Raw genomic sequence first — 20534 nt, 5'->3', positions numbered from 1 at the left:
ATGCAAAACGGTGATATTCAAATTCTATTTTTGCTTTTTAATAGCTGTAATACTTCTGTAGGGGAAATAGCTGTGTAGTACTCCATTGTGTGGGTGTTTATTCAATCTGTCTCAATAGAATATTTCAGAAGTCAAAGATCTTGTTTAGCAAACACAGTTTCATTGTGATTGGTTTTCACACATAGGTTGCTGTCCTTTGTTATATTCCCACAAAGGGTACAGAGTATGCTCAAGACTAAAGTAGTATTTGCAGAAAAGTTAAACACTATTTCTATATGAAAACCTGAGTGAAATCGTCATCCCCCGATATTATTTCTGTCTCTAAAATGGATCTGTTGTTAAAACACACCCTGGAGTCATTCATCTGGAAAGCAAGTAACCTGAGTACGGACAAGTAACTCCAGCCTCTTTTCTTCCACAGAAGAGTGCGGGGAGCTGGGGACCACCTCCTTCACCTGTGTCCTCTGCTTCTTTTTTTATGTAGGGATGTAAGATTAAGCACAGTGCTTTTTTTGGTGATAGTACATGCCAGGAAGGCGTATCAGAACACTTTCCTTGGAGCAACATTGAGACACATCTGTTCAAGTGAATCAGTTACCAACTCAACGGACTCAATAAGCAGGGATAAGAAATTCAAAACCATCATATGGATTGAACCACGTGATCCCTTTGCCACTAAAAATATTAATTAAGCTTTCCTTCTTATCCCCCGCCATAACATCTGTCAACTCACATTTGGCATCCTGTGAAACTTCTGTACACTGAGAATCGTAACAGTTGGAAGGTCATATGACAAACGTTCTTAAAACTTTGAAATTTGGAGGGATTATTTCTCTCTTTCTCTCTCTCTCTCTCCTCAGTCTCTCTCTCTCTCTCTCTCTCCATAGAGGGTAAACTAGGAAGTCACAAGCATATTTCAGAGTATAATACAATTTTATGTTGGCAAAAAACACTGCTGTGTTCAGATTAAAAGTGAAACAAAGCCAAGCTGAGTTATGTTAGCATGGCTTGAAGGGAAATAACGTCAAAAGCCCACTTTCCAAATCAAAAAGTGAATGCGGATACCATGCTATACATGTTTATCAATGTAATTTCTTTGTTTCAGTTATCTGTTGCTGTGAAATAAATTACTCCAAAACGTAGTGGCTGAAAACAACACATTTATTATTTTGCCGTTTCTGTGGGTCAGGAATCCAGGAGCGGCTTAGCTGGGGCCCTGGTTCGGGGCCTCCTTCAGCGGTGGCCAGGAGCCGTTTGCGGCGCCATTTCAAGACCTGGCTGGGGAGGAGCCGCCTTCCGGTTCCCTCGTGTGGCTGTTGACAGGACTCAGAAGATTCACTTCCATGTTCAATCGCTCAGGCCTCTCTGCAGGGCTGCGTGGAGACAGAAGCTGGCTTCTTCAAGAGCCGGGATTCCAAAGAGAGCGAAAGGGCACCCCAGACAGAGCGACATCGTGTTTTTCACACTGTGTTCGTTAGAAGAGTCAGTAAGCCCAGCCCACGTCAGAGGGGAGGCATTACACAAGGGCACGAGTGCCGCAAGCAGGATCGCTGGGGGCTATCTTAGAGACTGCCTGCTACAGTCTCTTTATTTGGAATGTAAATTGTAAAAATAGAAAATGCATTCTCATCATTGGACATTTAAAATGTACAAGAGGGTATGCAGTCAGTTTCCCTCGCATTCCTGTTACCGCCCCTGCCTTGAGCAAACTCCTAGCAGTTTCTTGTGTATCTTTTCAGAAGCTTTCTGTCAAATGTGAAGTTGAAAGGCACTCCACAGGGACAAGCAGAAAGCCCCTTTCATCTTCTTCCCTCCCTCCTGCCAACTCAAACCTGCCTTGCAGAGATAACTCTACCCCACCCTTCTGGTGAAATCTGAGGTGGGCACTATGACTTTTCATCTCCCCCTCAGATAATCGGGAGTTATTTTTAGTCATAACATAGTTCCATGTCAGAAAGAAAATGCTGAAGAACAGTCACTCTGAACTTAAATGTCCAAGCTTCTGTTCTTCCCTAGCCTGGTCCTCCTTCAGCCTGGAAGCCTGAAATGAGAAAAAGTGGAGGCCTTGCGGTCAGCTTCTCTTTCTCTTTTTTGTACTTCACCGTTTTTTCTTCTACCTCCTTTCAACTCCTCGGGGCTGCCTTTTTCTCTTTCTAGGTTGGGGGATGGGAAATGAGTGAAGAGAGATAAGGAGCTCTTTTTTCAATATGGGTTCTTCCGGCTTCTTCCGAGATTTCCACAGGGAAATATCCAACTGTAGCTTTTTTGGTGTTTGCAAATTCTCTCCTTCATTTAGCATTTGCTTAGAGGCAAGGCCTCCAAGGGCTCCAGGAGGGCTGGCTTCTCTCCCTCCCAGCCTCCATCTCATCCCAGAAAACACTTACACACCGTTCAGAATGTGTCCTAGACTCTTTGGAAAACTGATTAAGACCCTTCTTGCTCCTTGAGGGTTTTAATTTCTCACACTATCTCGTTCGATTCCTTTAGGAATTGTTATATCCTGGGAACAAGGAATGTCCAATGTATTATCACCCCAGGAATTAAAATCCAAAAGAGGGGATGTGTCTGCTGGTTGATCAAATGCTTGTTTTGTATGCATAGGAAGTGAAAGACTTTTCTTGTACAACACACTTTCCACATGCTGAGACACCTTTGAAGACAAAATGGTGAGAGTAGTTAAGGCTAGAGATTCTTTCAACAACCCAGCATACTCTGCTTAGCCAGAGGGCAGGGAGGTTGAGGTAACTTCAGGCATGGGCCATCTACATAGTTGTGAGGGACACAGTTCTAGGGCGTGGTGGGCTTTTTCTTTCTCTCAGAAGCATACAGTGTTTATTACTATAATACTGGATATCACCATGGTAGTAACTTCCAAATTCCCATTCCTGGGTCTGCTGTGGGTCATCTGTGTACCATTATTTCACTCTGAGTTCAGTCCATATCACCCTTTTCTAACGGTCCCACAAGAGAGCCAATAGACACACCACTCCATCTTTACCAATGGCCAACTGGCAACTTCTCCAAGCCCAGGCCGTAAATCTTTAGGCAACTTCAGCATGCAGCTGGCTTTAAGTTGGCTTAGTGTTGAGACATAAACCCTGTCACTTTGAACCTCAGTGCCCCAGTATTAGCCATTGGGCTCCTACACAAACTTGACCCTCAAGGGGACCCAGGAGATTTCTATGTTGTTCATGTTGTCATAGCTCAAACCCAGCTTCAACCATTCCAATAATATCTGGGTTCTCAAATTCCAGTAACTTTTTCCTCTCTTATCCCTTTCCTTGTATCGCTCGCTGTCCAGGTCCACCTTCTAAGTCTCTGGTCTTCTGGGTGGATTTCCTTCCTGTTGGCAGGGCTCACTATAATGGAATTTTGCCCCTGCTTCCCCTTCGGAGAGACTTTGTTCTCTTATCCAGTGTGAACTCATGCCTGCTCACCTCCTGGGTCTCCCAGATGTCACCCAGAACCTCCCAATTCTGCTGCCTCAATTGGACCTGTGGAAGTTCTCAATCCCAAGGACTCTACAACTGTCCCGTTTGATGGAATGTCTGGCATCAGTCAGACTTTCCCCCACAGCTTCTGTGGGAGCCCTGTCATGTTGGGCAGGCAGACGGAGCCTGGACAGTAGAACTCAGCTGGGCTCCAGGGAGGTACTTAGACACGTCAGATGGGAGCCCAAGAAATAACTACAGCCTAGTGAAAATGATTTGGGGGTTCATACTAACAGCAAGTGAGAAGAAGATTAAGAAGGACTTGGAAAATGTACCATGTATTCCAACTATACTCACAGGGAAAAAAAAAGGAATGACTTGGAGTTGGCAGCATTGTAAGGACAAAAAAAAAAAAAAAAAAAGACAAAGTGATAAATTAAAGCCAAAGAAAATCGGATTTGACAAAAAACCATGCAGTGTCATTACAGAGTATGCCAAGAGATACAGTATCCTCATTAAGGAAAAATAAATTATTTAAAAGTGAATACCGGGATACCTGGGTGGCTCTGTCCATTAAGCATGAGACTTTGGCTTAGGTCATGATCCGAAGGTCCTGGGATCAACCCGTGTTAGACTCTCTACTCAGTGGGGAGTCCGCTTGTCCCTCTCCCTCTCCCTCTGCCTCTACCCCTGCTCCTGTACTCTCTGGCTCTCTCTTAAATAAATAAATAACATCTTTAAAAAAATAGTGAATACCATTTCGTACCAATGTCATTTTCTTAGTTTTGACAAATGTAGCACATTAGGTAAGATGTTAACATTAAGAAAAGCTGGGTGAACTCTCTGTACTATCTTTGCAACTTTTCTGTATCTAAAATTATTCCAAAATAAGAAGTTGAAAAAAAGAATGCCAATGGAAACTTGAAAGTATTTACATGAAATAAAGAACTTCTTTACCCTAAAATTTTTAGGCAGATAAAAATGGTTTTTGAAGGATATTTTGAAATCTCATTGTTCTTTGCATAAACATGCATGGTAGGAAGGTGCAGTCCTGTATCAATTCTGGGAAGAATTAGTTGATGCTTCTTGGTTTCACTTTTAGGAAACTCGCTCTTTCAATAAATAATTTTTGACCTATTGTGGGTCTTGTATATTCTAAGGGTACATCAGTCAACAAAACAGATAAAGATCTATGCTCTCATGGAGCTTACGTTCTGGTGGGATGGGGGAAATCAACGATAAATATGAATATAATAAATGGGTTATATTGTATGATTGATAGGTGCTCTGGGGGAAAAAAGAAGAGCAGAAAAGGGATGCAGTAGTATGCATGGGGGCTGGGCTGTGTACACTTTTAAACAGGCTGATCAGAGCAAGTTCATTAAGCAGGTATAGTGGAGCAAAGATGAAAGAAATTAGGGAGCAAAGCATGGAGATATCAGGGGAAGAGCATCCCAGGCAAAGGGGACAGTCCTAAGGTGGAGCATGCCTCCATGTTCAAGCAGCGTCCAGAGGCAATGGTCAAAAGCAGTAATTGGGGGGAAGGGAGGGTAGATAAGTAGAAGATGAGGTCAGGAAGTTAAGGACAGTGGTAGGCAGAGAGGAGCACAAATAACATAGACCTGTGGCTTTTCCTCTGAGGAAATGGGGAGCTACGGCAGACTTTTGAGGAGAAGGGTGACAGACATGATCTGTCTTACGTATTAGAGGATCATCCTTAACTGTTTTGTGAATAGGTGCTGGGAGGGCAAGGGCAGAGCTGAGGGAACAGTTAGAAGGCTAAAGCAGTGCTTTAGTCCCAAATGAAGCAGTGGAGATGGCAAGAAGCAATGAACTAGAGTTGGCTTGTTTCAGTCTCAAGAGCCAGTTGAGAAACTTTCTGGAAGTTTGCAAGCCAGTTGTTGAGCATGGCAGTATTAAAAATTAAATTATAGAAGCTTACAATTAAATACATTATATTGAAAACTCAAAAAATAAATACTCAAAAATTCATCACTACTGAATTGTTTTATCTAATTATTTTACTATTACTTATTATTTATTATTATTATTATTATTTAGAGAGAGACAGAGAGTGCCTGTGCACATGGCAGGGGGAGGGGCAGAGAGGGAGAAAGAATCTTAAGCACATTCCATGCCTAGTGCGGAGCCCAACGTGGGGTTCGATCTCATGACTCTGAGATCATGACCTGAGCCGAAATCAAGAGTCAGATCCTTAACCGACTGAGCCACACAGGGGTCCCATACTGTTATTTGTTATTATCTTTGCTCCTGAGGATATTTATGCCCATCCATATAGCAAAAATACTCTCAAAGGGGATACTGCTGTGCATCTCTTCCCAATTCTGTATTCAGTGACATTACATTAGGAGTTTGTCAGACATACTGGGGGTATTTACACTGCAGAAATTAAATGCTACAGATCAGGGTTCATTTTGTTTTTACAGAGAACTAGTTGTTAAGCATTTCCCAGCACACCACTGCTTTGTGCCTTCCCAACTATAGCTAGGAACATGAACCACTACCCCATCCAAAGCTTTCAGGTTCCCTCCCTCCTATCATGTCCCCAACCAAAGAGGGGCAATGCTTCATAAAGAGATTAAACAGGTATTGTGCATAACAGGTATTGTGTACCGCAGGAGAAAAAATAACATATTTCTCTTAAGTCTCATACCACTAATGCATATTTAGTTACAAGAACTCACCATACCTGCGATTGAATCTTTAGTGCCGGCCCTAGCTTTAATCCCAGAGTGCTTCGAAGATGCTCCTCTGTGAGTAACGGCAAGGTTTCTCCATCAATTGCATGATCTTTAAATACCTTATTAAACACAAAAGCTGTTAACTTTGCCTATATGACTTTTTAAGAAATTCCTGTTTTATATATAGGTATTTTAGTTTTGGAGGAAACATTAAGACTGCTAGAGGCCGACACAAATCGTTATCAATTTCTCATTTTCAGTTATTGTCTCTTCTGTGCTCCAGCAGCAAGTTGTCTGTGTTCTTTAATTACTCTTAGAGTACAGTGTAATTCTGTTTATGGGACTCAACCGCAACCTGGAGTAGTTATTGCTTGAGGGCAGGCCCACGTCTTATTTACCAGTGGCCCTGTAATGCCGTGGCTGGTACCACTATTGCAGAGTAGATATGCAATAAATGTTGCACAAATCAACAAATGCACAAACAGACTGAGTAAAGGGTTGTGGGTAAAAACCATGGCAGACAAATTTCTCCTCTCGCATGAACAGGTGCAGCCTCTGCCCACTGCCTTGGACGAATGGCAAGGGGAGGAGAGGTAATGCAGGTGAGGACCAGCATTCAGAGCCTTTCCAGGGGCCCTCTCTGTTCTTTTTATTATTATTATTATTATTTTACTTATTTATTTGACAGAGAGAGACAGCGAGAGAGGGAACACAAGCAAGGGGAGTGTGAGAGGGAGAAGCAGGCTTCCCGCCAAGCAGGGGGCCCAAAGTGGGGCTCGATCCCAGGACCCTGGGATCATGACCTGAGCCGAAGGCAGACGCTTAACGGCTGAGCCACCCAGGCACCCCTCTGTTCTGACTGTGGAGTGGATGCCACCAAGCCTTCCTCTCTTCTAGAAACTAGGAAGGTTGCGGGTGGACAAAGATTCCAGGCAGATAAAGAGATGAATCAAAAATCTGGGCAGACTGGTAGTACTGTAATTTCATGACTTCCAGCTTCACACTGCCTGGCAATCCTTTATTTACTGATGAGCTCTGTCTTTTTTCTATTTTCAAGCTTTCTTCACACTCTTCACACTTACGACCTTGCAGAATCCTCCCTCATTTTCAGCAGACCATATAACTTCCTATTTGAAAAAGAAAGAAAGAGAGAAAGAGAAGAGAAGAGAAGAGAAGAGAAGAGAAGAGAAGAGAAGAGAAGAGACCAGTAGATAAGAACTTCCTTGGGGCGCCTGGGTGGCTCAGTGGGTGAAGCGTCTGCCTTTGGCTCTGGTCATGGTCCCAGGGTCCTGGAACTCCTTGCTCAGTGGGGAGCCTGCTTCTCTCTCTGCCCTTCCCTCCTGCTCTGCTCTCTCTTACTATCTCTCTCTCTCTCTCAAATAAATAAAATCTTTAAACAAACAAACAAACAAACAAAAATAACTTCCTCTAATTCTCCCCAGCAACCTAACGACGGCCATTTTCTCCTCTGTGCTGATGTGGCGGAAGACGGTCTCTCCGTGTGTGGAGACAGTCTCCTCACGGACGCTGCGCATCCCCCACCTCAGGCGTCCCTCAGTGGCGACCCCCTCTCTCAGAGTCGTCTCCGCTCTCTGGCCGGCTCCTTCCCATGGACATTTAGGCAAGTCTGCATCACTGAGCAAACGATATTACAGCACCGACACGAACGCTACCTCGCTCTGACTCTAGATCCCGCCCCACATCTCTCAGCCCCTTCGCAGCCCAATTTCTCCAGAGTTTGGCTCCTCCCTGCCTCCATGTTCTTCCCTCGCAGTCGTTCCTCAGTCCCGAGGAGTCTGACTCCAGCCCTCACTAGTCGGTTAAACCTGCTTGCGTCTGGGTCCCTGGTGACTCTGCTGTCACCAAACGTACGGATATTCCTTGTGCTCCTGGCTGCCTTTGACACTGTTGACCACTTTTTCATGAAAAACGCTCTTCCCTTGCTTTGCGAGGCAGCTCCCTCCTGGGGACCCTGTGCCTTTCCTTCCCGGTCATTTCTGCGGCTACCACTTCTTTATCCGTCCTTATGTGCTTGAGTTCCTGAGGCTTCTACCTCAGGTCTTCTTTGGTTTTCCTGATTCATCCCAGTCTTTTGGCTTCAGGGAATGTCTATGCTGAAGGCTCCCTAACGTATATCTTAAACTTAGAAACTGAGTCATGCTAATTCTGTCTTTTAGATAGTCGTCTTTTAAAAAATATATATTTTATTTATTTATTAGAGAGAGTGTGAGCACACCAGCAGGGTGGGGTGGGGGTAGATGGGAGTGACCAGCTGACTCCCCGCAGCCGATCCCTGGACCCTGCGATCATGACTGAGCTGAAGGCAGATGCTTCGCCAGCTGAGCCAGCCAGGCACCCTAGATAGTGTTCTTATCTCCCCGCCCCCCTGGGGCCATCTAGGGCTTCCCCACTAGTCTTCCCACCTTCAACCTATTTTCATAAGAGCAACCTAAGTGACCTTTCTGAAATATAAAGCTAAGCATGTCATTCATGCTTAAAACCTCAACTGCCTTCGGGATAAAGTCACAATCCCTCACGGTGTCTCCCTGGATCTTTGTGACCTGGCCTCTTCCCCTATTCCAGCCTCCTGTCTTGCCATTCTCACCTCTCCCACCTTGGTTCTGGCCCTCTCTGTGCCACCAGGAGCTACTCCTGAAATCCCAGTTGTGCTAAATTCTTTCTGGTTCCTGGTCTTCTCCTGGGAGTTCCTCCTTTGCCTCTCTTCCATCTCACCGTCCCCTCAGCCGGTAAACTCACTGTCAGACGCCTCTCCCTTCAGGGGAGGGACATATTTTCAAACAAAGGCAGGTTGGCAGCCAGGGTCTGACCCTCAGCCGTGGTGGAGGAAACTGGCCCCAAGGCAAAGTTGCAGAACAATCCAGCGTCACTCAGATGTCCCTCCCACTTCATTCTCAAGACAATACTTGAGGCCAAGACCATATAAACATATGTATAATTTTAGTGATTTCAGTTATTTCAGTTATATTTCAGTTATTCTGTTGAGTCACTTAGAACAAACAAGATGTGTTGCAGGGTCTCCTGGATGTCCCTGAACAATTGGGCTATCAACCCCCTCTCTACATCTGTTTAAAAGAATTTCATTTGCTTAGGAGCTCCGAGGTTTAGTTGTGGTTCTTTTTTTCTGGATTTCTTTTTATACCTATGGAGGCAGGTGAGGGGACGTTGCTGAGTAGCCACCCAAGGCAGAGATGAGAAAGAAGGGGACAGGGTGGTGGGAGTGGGAGGAGGAGAGGGGGTGTGACCCGGGGTAGTCCCAGGCTATACCATACTAGACAAGGGTTTTAGTGACAGCTGTGCCTGAGCTGTACTGCTTCGAAGCTTGTTACACTCTGTTGTGTCCAGAGAGATTCTCTCCGTTTATACACACCGTACTGTCACTGAGCACGGCAGGGTCGTGCCCAATAGGGCCGTGGCCTGCTTGCGGCTGTTTTTGCCAGCAGTCCCAGGTAGGGAATCAACTAATGAGGAAGCAAGAGCAGAACTTGATCCTAACCACATTTGAGAAACACCTAGAAACACTGGTACCACTTCTTGGGGTGGGGAAAGGAGCACTGACATCCTGTTGGTGTGAGATAATGAGTCAGCCAAGTTTGGGGTATTCATGTTCATGTGACTTCTATGAACCCGCAAGAGTATGTTGAGGATGATAAACTGTGAAATGTACACATGGCGTCATTTATTACAAGAGTGGTTATTATAAAGAGCACTTCTATGCCTGTGGATCACTGGCTGATTAAGAATGATGAGGGTTCAAAGAGATTCAGTCTGCTAGAAGCCAGCAATCACATGCTCATTACACACAGGGTTGCTTATTTCTGGCTGTTATCAAAATTTGGTAACTTCACTGTTCTGGTGGTTGATGTGGCACTTGATAAGTGGAATAGATAAATTTAAAAAGTGATCGCCCCATGGTGAATGACTAATAAGAAAACTATAATGTTATACTTGCTGAATAGGAGAGAACAGGGCAGAATTTTTATCAAGTATGCAAAAAAGACAAAGGGGGTGACTTGAAGAATGCAACTTGTCTCATAAGTAACCTGAGGTTTCGTTCCCTTGAGGAGCCTCTGATACAATGATGAAATTAATGTTTATCAAGTACTTACAAGTGCCAGGCCCTCTTCAAGGCTTACAACAATCCTTTGGGAATATATTATACAATTATCCCCATTTTATGGATGAAAAACTGTGCACCAGGAAGACAGGCAACTGTCCCAGGTCACATGTCCAGAAAACACAAAAGCCAGGATTTGAACTTGCGCTTTCTGGTTTCATAAGCCATACCGTTAACGACTACTCTATCTAATGTTTCCGTAAGTCCAATAAACAGGGGAAAAAAAGAAAGAAAATGTAGAAGAACTAACAGCTTTACACTGAAGTAAAAAGTGATCACAAAACTAAGATCTGAAAAAAGTTATTTCTAACATCGGTTAATTATGTTAAATTATAATGTCCTTTCCTTATTTTCTTTTCCTTTAGTATATATGGCAAAGGTAATGACATCAGATTTACTAGGCAAATTGTTACTTAAAATTGTGTTATTAAATCACTTGCGGGGCGCCTGAGTGGCTCAGTCGGTTAAGTGGCCGCCTTTGGCTCAGGTCATGATCTCAGGGTCCCGGGACCCAGCTGCTCAGCTGGGAGTCTTGTTTCTCCTTCTCCCTCTGCTGCTCACCCTGGCTCATGCTCTCTCCCTCTCTCTTTCTCAAATAAATAAATAAAATCTTTAAAAAACTAAATCACTTGAAAAAATAAACTTTGTGTATGAAAATATAGCACTGACATAAACTTTAAAAACTGGCCAACCCATTTTCCCATATGAGCGAAACCAGTCTTCTTTCCAACTGTCCTGACAGTTCATTATAACTCAAAAAGTAGTATTTTATCTACCAGATTGAATTATCTGTGTATATGTACTTTTGTATTATTGCCCCAGCATAAATATAGAATTTTAAAATAGTTCATTTCTTATTTTTCAGATCTATTGCCTTGTTATCCTTTTAGAATGAAGAATATATTTCTATTACCTATTACGAGTAGCCTAAGACTTCTGGTACAAAAGTACGTACCCCCACAATGTTATATGGAAGAGTAGGAAATGTAGTAAACATTTCTCACTGTTTTTGGATCTTTGGCCACCAAATCTCCTAATTTTGGGTGAATTCCTACCTCCTGGGAGTCTTGATAAAATAGAAACAAAAGCCAGACAGACACGGCTCTCCCAGTCTTCCCTGCAGATGGGGTGTGGGGACATGACCCAAGCTCCACCGATCCCAGGCTCCTGTCCCAGGTCAGCCCATGACATATGGAGGGGTAAATTATTAGGAATCCTCTCTGAGAGAAAAATGCAAGTTGGACAGAACTCTTTCGGAAGGAAATATATTTCGAAGTGTTTTATTTTCATGAAAATACTTCAATGTTAACTCACCTGGGCATAGTCAGAACAACCTGGAAGGCCACTGATGAAGTTGTGCACGTCGTCCACAGTCCATTTCTGAATATCTTCATCTAAGGACAGATTTTCCCCAATTGTAGCCAGTGGGTGTGCTCCTTTAAAAATGGAAAGGAAATTACTTGGTTATATAAAATTTCCAGGGAAAGGGGGGAAGCTAAGAACACAGTTTGATGTATAGTTATATTAATGTCCTCATATTCTATTACCACTGAGGGTCCCTTTAGATCCCTATAGATCTATGTGTAAACTCCTTAAAAGATACTGAGAGACATTTTCTTAAGAGTTGAGCAATCTCCTTTCTTTTCTTCCTCTAAAGATCTTTAACGACAGCCTTATCGTAAATAAACAAAGAAGTTCCCGACTGCTCTGTTTCTCTGCGAGTCCAAGAGAAATGCCCTGCGGATTTTATTCTCCAGATGAGCACTATCGTGTTCCACGATGTTATATGATTTATCATGCTCTCTAGGTGATGCAAGAATTTAGCTACATATTCATCAAAAAGGGCAAATTAACACTTTGTAAGGGAAGCAGTTGGTTTGGTAACACCCCCCTCCCCCCAAATCCCGTGTTTTAAAATATTTTTATCTAAAGAAGGTCTAGAAGACTCTTCAGTGTGTGTTTGGGTTGGGTGGCTGGTGTGCTAATGCTTTTAGGTAAGAAGGTATCGCCATAATAAAGGGCATTGCAAGTCAACGCTTCTGTTTAATTGTCTATAGCTTTCTACACTTAAATACAGGGGAGATAGAATTTATCCTTTTAAGCAAGAAACCACTCTATTTTGTGTTGAAGAAATTAACAGCTAATTAAATTAAAATTTTAAGTTAAAATTCTGGTAGGTTTCCCCCATTCTTCCTCATTCTTGTCTTCCTAGCTTTTGCTGAAAATTCTTTATATAGCAACATACAAACGGAGAGGAGTGTCACTAGCATGGCTTTATTGGAACTAACATAATAAAGTGACTTCAAAAAGACGTAGTTCTAAATAAGACTAAGAAAAAGAAGAATAAAAGGAAACATGATGGGTATAACGCATTATGGAATAAATTGAGGACTTGGTGACCTGTGGCTCATCAGGTTGGGCCATTGGCCCCTGGCACCCACCTGGCAGAGCTGGTCGAGGATTTGGAGGGCCAACATCGTTCTTTTCCCCACAGGTTGCAAAGCCCTGCTCTGAAGGCTTCTCTTTAGCACCATCCCAGGAGGCCTTTGCTTCTAGAGGAGGACCATGAGCTCCCCACGGTCGTCTGTGGGTGGGCTCGAGCTCCCCACAGGTGTTGGCAAGAGCTGTAGCTGGCTTTTCATTGGTTTCACTTGACTTCTGATTGTTGAGAGCCTCAGTCTCTGGTTCCTTTGCATATTCATCCTCTTCATAGGGAATCACATGAGTCTGGCCTAAGAGTTTTTCTTCTACCTGACGTTTGGAGCTCTCAATATCGTTATCTAAAACTTTCTGATTCCCTGTACTTCTCTTGAGACGGTGACATTTCTGACCCCAGCTCTCTAGAAAATGTGGACCAGTTGCCACTAGCGTGGGGTTTCCCTGAAGATTTCTCAGGGTACTTCTGTGAAAAGGCAGGTACCCGGCAGGGAGCATGCCCCTGCCGTGGTAGGTGGCTGGGCCAGGTGCCATACTGGAGCCATAGAGGAACGGTATCCCTAGGCCTGCTAGTCCCTTGGGATTCACTTTTTCTATTCTCCTTTGTTGGTAAATGGCATGCATTTCCATCTCCATCCTAAAAACGGAACAATATATTTTATACACCCCAAGAAAGCCATTAGAAATATAACCTTAATGGACCTCTGCCTTCCCTGAGATGGAACGTCTGCTTTTCCTGAGTCTTCACACTGCTTATCTGAAGTGTGTTGGGTGGAAACATGAATTCCCCCCCAAATTCACTGGGAAGGACAGTTTGGAATAAAGATCTGATGGTGAAAGTTTTGGCTGAATCGCCCAATGGAAGTGCAAGGCCAGTTTTTAAAGCATTACCTCTAATAGGTCTGGCGACTTTAGCAGGAATGGGGGTAACATGGCAGAGGATAGTTTCTTGCCAGAGATTAATCCTCAAAGAAACTAAAGTTCTGGGAAGGGGTTTTTGAACCCTGTGGTATAACCATAGTGGGACTTAAGGAAGACAGCGAGCCAATGCAAGTCTCAACTGTTACAGATCCAAGAACTGGCAGCGGTTCTGCGGGAGGACGTGGTGGGGGTTTTGCTTCCTTTACTTTGTTTATGGGTTATCACCTGGACCCATTAGTGTTCAGTGGTGAGAACACTGAGGATAATGCCTTCTTGCTCCCCAGGGCCATGCGCTACCATTATTGCTGTCTTTCCTTTCCAGTTGCTACAGCTGAAGGCTACTTTTGGGGCCACTGACATGGGGCTGTCTGGGCTCTGCTCGCAGAATCTCAAGTGGGGATGGCAAGCGTGGCTCCTATATTTGGGCAGAATCGAAGTCATTTAAAACAGAAGTGTCAATATGAATTTCGGAGCCATCACAACTAGGCATTTTAACTGTGAGACATTGTTCAACTATTATGGTCTACGGCCTTAGCTTCGCTATGTAACTTCTTTTTTTTTCTTTTCTTTTTTTTTTTTTTTTTAAAGATTTTATTTATTTATTTGACAGAGATAGAGACAGCCAGCGAGAGAGGGAACACAAGCAGGGGGAGTGGGAGAGGAAGAAGCAGGCTCCTAGCGGAGGAGCCTGATGTGGGGCTCGATCCCATAACGCCGGGATCACGCCCTGAGCCGAAAGCAGACGCTTAACCGCTGTGCCACCCAGGCGCCCCCGCTACGTAATTTCTAATCTTGCTTTTATCTTTAACCAACCTGAATATATGTTTGTGTATATTTCTTTTTGTAATATTCCTGAAATACTTTTTGTATGTAATCAGATATCTATCAAATATATATAATAAAATATGTATATAAAGTGTGTACATATATACAAATAGAACAAATGAATGAAATGTGTGTACATAAAAAGTATCTATATCATCTATCTTTCTATTTATCTATCTACCTATTTATCTATCTATCTGCCTAAAGCAAATGAATAAACGAACAAGTGAATGAATAGAAAACAAATAAAACAACACTGTTATGTTACCTGGCAGTCTGCTGCCTTTGAATCATTTCATTCCTTCTGGCCATTGCCTTTATGGATTCGGGGGGTAAAATACCCCAACCTTAAAAAAAGAAAACCATCATCTCATCCCACAAACAAATTAACAGTGTCCATTTAAACATTACACAATGAAATATAACGATTTAAAACAGCATCTACAAAAACCCACCAGTAGAGCACAAAGTTGGAAACAGTGTCAGATAATTGCTGGTCAGCATCTTAGAGTCACGTTGGTGATGGAATGACAAATACTAGATAATTTTATCTTTCTTTAAGTATCGGTCTTGTGCTTGGTGACATTTTCCTACCACACTTCAAAAAGAAAAAAGATGAAATGAGCTGTGGATCTCTTCATTTCTAGCTTTTGCAGTAAAAAAATGGATAACTTTTTTTTTTTTTTTTTTTGCTATAAGAGAAATTAGTTGACCTTTAAAAAAAAAAGGAACTAAGTGCTTCTTATGCACCAAAATCCCTGGAAATAAATGAAATGATTTGATGGGTCAAATATAAAGCTCTCTATGTGGACTTTTTGGTGTATCTGAGGAAGATACTTTTTCCAAAATGCTTTCAGTGAAGTTGGTTAGAAATTATATTCTTTGTATAGCCTTTAAAAGATCTTGAAATAACAGTAGCATCACGATTTCAAGGCTCTATTCTTGCCTGGGAACTTTATGCTCTATTGACTTTTTTCTTTCTCTGTACTCCCAAAGCATGTAGAGTCTATACTGATGCTTTTCAAACCATCTATGGTAAAGGACCATTTTTTTCTTTTAAAATTTCCACCCATCATGGACCAATACTTTTAAAAAATACAATAAAGTGAACTTTTATAAAATTGAAATGAAAACAAGGACAAATACAAGTATCAGGTGAAAAAAATTATTAGATCAACAGGCAGAGAATTACCCTGTCAAATGGCTGCAAAACTTTCTCTATTTATGCACTCATTTGCACAACCTCTTCACAGACCAGCACAGGTCTACGGAACACACTTTAACATAACAGACACACAAACTGTACTTCTTACATGTAGTTTTGTTCACTGGTAGTTTTACATGTGAAAATCTGTTCTCCTAACAAAGGGGTCAGTACCATGCGAGCTAGAACTGTTTCTTGTACATGTACTAAGCTAGAATAGCTCATTTAACTCATACGAATAACCTATCTCGAAATAATCATACTATATCTTTTTAAAGATTATTTGTCATTTGTAAAATTCGGAGATTAGATGAGGTGACCTCTAAAATTCTCCTAACTCTAAAGCTCTATATTTTTATAATTCAGTGGCTTCAAAATATTCTTCTTTAGAGAGCTGGTATGCATGAAACTTTGAACCCAGGAGGTCCTGCCAAAGCATGCAGAGAAAGTTCTCATGAGAAGTCCGGTATAGAGGGCACAGGTCTAACTACCTGGGCTTTAGGACCCTCTGAAATCTGGAATCATCAAACCTATTCCAAGTTTCTTTCTCTTTCCCAAATAGATGACATCAACTTTAGTGCTGGTCCAGCTGTAAAAATCCACTCTCTAACTAACATCCAATTTTTGAAATAGATTTCTGTTTTAGTTTCTATTTTGCTAACTTACTTAGCAGCTCAGTTTCTGTAGGACCGAGGCCCTACTTTTCCCTTGCTTATTCTCCTACACATCAGACTTGAGACAGGAGACCTGACCTATGTCCCTGAGATGGTGGCCAACTTGCTTGCTTATATCCAAATATTGACAGCTTCTGTTTTTTTTTTTTTATCACTAAGCCAGGCTCTCTGAGTCAGCAATGAAATGATTTCCCTGGTCTACTTATGTTTTGCCTGTAACCGTGGGCTATAGATTTACTGGGTTCTTGCTGCCAGATGGGGCTTTTATCTGGGATCAGCTTTGGGACAGTCTTTTTGGGCCTTGGATCACTGCAGTAGGTGTGTCTAGTTTCATATCTGGCCCTGGCTTGTGCGCCCAATCCCACTGCGGTGGATCCATACACAGCATGCTCAAATCCAGCCAGGCTGGTGTCTTCACCGGCCCTGGCACCAATCATATTTCTTCTTGTGTCAAACTCTTCACTCCCATCATTCTTATCTATTGAGAGTTGTTGGGATTGGAGAGTAGGGACAAACAGAAACTCACGAATATAGTTTCAGGGAGATAAGATACGTCAGTTTGATCTTCAATATCGTGAGGAAATTCTCACTTCCTAATCTCTCTTGGCCTCCATCTTGTCGTGTCTTCACTGATACCGCTCTACTGACTGCTTTTATCAAGATCACCAATGAGCTCCACTTAGCTAAATCTAATCATATATTCTAGTTTTCATCTACTTGGCACACTTGACACAGAGGCTCTCTCTCTGTCCTTACAACTTCTTCCCTTGCCTTTGAGGTCACCAGGCTCTCCTGGGTTTCCTCTCGCCTCACTGGTTTCTCCTCCTATTTCTCCCTTGCTTGTTCCTTCTTATCTTTTGGATCTTGTTGGCGTGCCCTAAGCATCATCCTTTTAAACTCTATCTATACACATTCTAGGGGCAATCTCATCTAGTCTCATCTATGCTGATGAATTCTAAAATTATTTCTCCAGGTTGTCTCCAGAAGTCCTCTCTGAGATTTAGCTGCCTTCCTGACATCTCCCACTGAGGGTCTGTTGGGCATCTCAAACGTAATAGGAGCAAAATTGTGCCTACAACATCTCTCCACCCCAAGAACTCTGTTCCTCTCATGCTCTTCCTCAATAGTGAACTTTACCTTTCCTATTGCTCACACCAAAATTTTTGCTGTCCTCCTTAACACCTCTCTCTCACACACCTTATAACTAAACTGTGAGAAAGCCTGTTATTTCTACCTTCAAAATAATTACAGAATCCAACCATGTGTTACTATGGAACTGTCGCCACTCAGGGCCAACCCATCATAATCTTTCGGCTATTCTAATAGCCCATGAACTCCCATCAGTTTATCCTCAGAACTCTGATCCTATCAAGTTTGTCCCAGATACAGCAGCCAGAGTGATCCTGATAAAATGTAAGTCAGACCATGTGGCTCCTTTGCTTAAACTCCTCAAAAGCTTCACCTCCTACTCAGAATAAAAGGCGAACTCCCACTATGACCTATCAGGCCATAGACAATAGCCCCAAGCCCCTTTCACTTTCAGATCTCATCTGCTCATGACCTCATCAGTTCCTCACATGTAAGATAAGACAGATAATAATATTGCAACTTTTCATGTCATTCACCAGTAAATTGGTGGTTGGAGGAGTTAGGCAACTTACACTCAGTTACACAGTGGTGGAACCATGACTTAAATCTAGGCAGCAAGTACAGAACCTACAGGCATAACCGCCACACAGTTCTGCTGCCAAACTCAGCAGTAGATTTGATAGCGTGATGGCAAGCTTCAAGCAGCCATCCAGGTCACAGCGCTCCCCAGACCAAAGCCGTCTATTGCTCATACCTGAGTAGACACGATTGGACAGCGTGTTTGTCGTATTTGCATTTGGTAGAACAGAAGATCCAAATTGGGAAGGAACACAAAACCGTCTTGGGTCAGTAGGAGCTACAGTGGAAGGAAATAAGTCTCTAGAGGAAAAAAGATATAAAGTACACAAAATGAGGATGGACTAGTACAAATTTCCCATCGCACAGGCAGCGAGATTTTTTAATTGCCAGATAGGATTCTATCATATCTTCCCAAAATGAAGTGCAAAAATCCTGCAGCCTCTATTGGTTTAAGCAGAAATGTGCTAAGAAAGATCTACTAAGGAAGGATCGACTCAGATGACAACACAACAGATAAAGCAGGAAAAGAAAGTTCTAGGAATGTCTGGAAAAGAGATCTAATCAAATCAATACTGTTCTCCGATTTCCCATGACCAACATACCGTTCTGACCACAACATCCTTTTCTCATGCAATGGACGTACTTGGCTTGGGTTTTGCCGTCTGGGATTAGTGTTTGACTATCCAGGTGACAGTTTATTTATTTGGCCAAACTTCAGGGATCTCAAGAGTCCAAATTTATTGCTCAGGCTCCACGAACAACAATGAATAATGGATATGACTTTTTCCCCAGAATGTCAAAATACTCGAAAGAAGGGAAAATAAGACACTGCCAGAGTGTACATCCTAAGCATTGACAATGTCACTTTTGTTGAAAAGAGAGAATTGTTCTATCACAGGAAATCCCGGGTACTCAATTGTTATGGAGTGAGTTGCGTTTCCCCTAAATGCATGTGTTCTGAACCCCCAATGTGATCACATATGGAGATAGGACCTTTTAGGGGAGACTTAAGGTTAAATGTGGCCATAACAGTGGAATCCTGATCCAGTAGTGGTGTCCCTATACGAGGAAGAGGTAGCAGGAGCGCATACACAGAGGAAAAGGCTGACGGAAGGCACAGCAAGAAGGCAGCTATCTGCAAGTCAAGGAAAGAGCCTCACCCCCAATCAACCCTGCCGACACCATGATCTAGGGCTTTTCAGGCACCAGAGTATGAGAAGTCAACTTTTGTTGTTGGAGCCATGCACTCTGTGGTATTCTGTTAGGGCAATATTTGTACCCACGGGATGCCTGTCACAGGGCAAGTGCTCGTTAGCTGTGTGTTGAGTGAATATATCAAGCAGACCTCAAATGGGAAGTGACAGGAAGTGTGTTGAAGGTGTGGCCCCCCGAGCATCTTGACATGAATCAGTGCACCACCGTTCATGGAAGTAACATTAGACGAGAAAACAACACTGGAGTTACCATCATTTGAAAAGTTAATGAACATCCATGTTCTCCTTGGACCAGATTAGTATATTGGAAAGAGATACCTATCCGCCGTTGGAGGTTCGAATGGTGAAGGAACCAGTGGCATTCTCTGCTGTGCTGATGCTGTCAATAAAGGGTTCATGGCCATCATGGGATTGATCATCAATATCTCTCGCCACTGATGGAGCTCTAGAAGGAATCAGCTAGATATGTTAACAAGTAACTCTATGTTTTGGGAACTATTTGAATTTTTCTTGAACACCGTTTGTATTTTCCCAACATTTGGGGAGACTGCTATAATAAGCTTTCAGTTACACAAAAACCCCTCCATTTTAAGCACCCAGATACAACCGTAGAACTTAGTGATTTATCAATTGGTCCTTGGAATTTGTTGATGAGCCCGCAGGAAATACCATATCACACTACAAGCAATAATAAAACTAAACTAGCCTTGCAAGATTCCAGAAATACCAACCTCATTTCTTACAACTTATTTTGATTTTTTAAAAGATGTATTTATTTATTTTAGAGGTGGAGGGCAGAGGGAGAGAGAGAAGAACTCAAGCAGACTCTGTGCCGAGCACGGAGCCTGATGCAGGGCTCCGTCTCATGACCCTGAGATCAGACCTGAGTGGAAACCAAGAGTTGGCTGCTTAACCAACTGTGCCACCCAGGCACACCCCTTATTTTGGTTTTTATATTTCCAGAGGTGCAAATGCATATATTCTTCCATATGTTCAATCTTCAGAAAAATATTCCTATTAAATTGGTAAGATTAAAACAGAAAAGAAGGGGAAAATCTTCTTAATGGTTAAAAATATATCTAGTTAGAGTGGATACAGGATAAGACTGTATTTAATTAGAGCAAGCGAGCAAGTTATATCCAAATGTACATAAACACAGAACCTAGTGATCAGGAAAAGGGACCATTGTTAAAAGGATAACATTTTGTTTTACTTCTTCCTGTTAATTATTGATGTCCTTTGAATAATTTTAAATTCTAAAAAAGTACTAGTCAAGCAAGTCATTTTAGCTTCTCCTTCATCCTCAACTGTCACTTAAAAAAAT

The 20534-nt window shown here is 42.5% G+C and overlaps 1 protein-coding gene across 1 annotated transcript; it reads right to left on the bottom strand.

Annotated features, from left to right (window-relative positions):
* Positions 1–2452: 2452 nt before the first annotated feature.
* SAMD7 (sterile alpha motif domain containing 7) lies at positions 2453–19614 on the bottom strand. The gene is made up of 7 exons (XM_026500556.2): positions 19529–19614; positions 18172–18296; positions 14719–14797; positions 12710–13341; positions 11583–11704; positions 6142–6252; positions 2453–2650 (listed from the first exon to the last, which is right to left on the bottom strand). Exons 1-7 carry the CDS (start codon positions 19612–19614, stop codon positions 2453–2455), a joined length of 1353 nt encoding a protein of 450 aa, XP_026356341.2.
* Between the last annotated feature and the right edge of the window lie 920 nt (positions 19615–20534).

This window comes from Ursus arctos, unplaced genomic scaffold, assembly GCF_023065955.2.
Source record: "Ursus arctos isolate Adak ecotype North America unplaced genomic scaffold, UrsArc2.0 scaffold_4, whole genome shotgun sequence".
NCBI lineage: Eukaryota > Metazoa > Chordata > Mammalia > Carnivora > Ursidae > Ursus > Ursus arctos.
The sequence above is the reverse complement of the archived record's forward strand: the minus strand, read 5'-3'. Positions and strand labels throughout refer to the sequence as shown.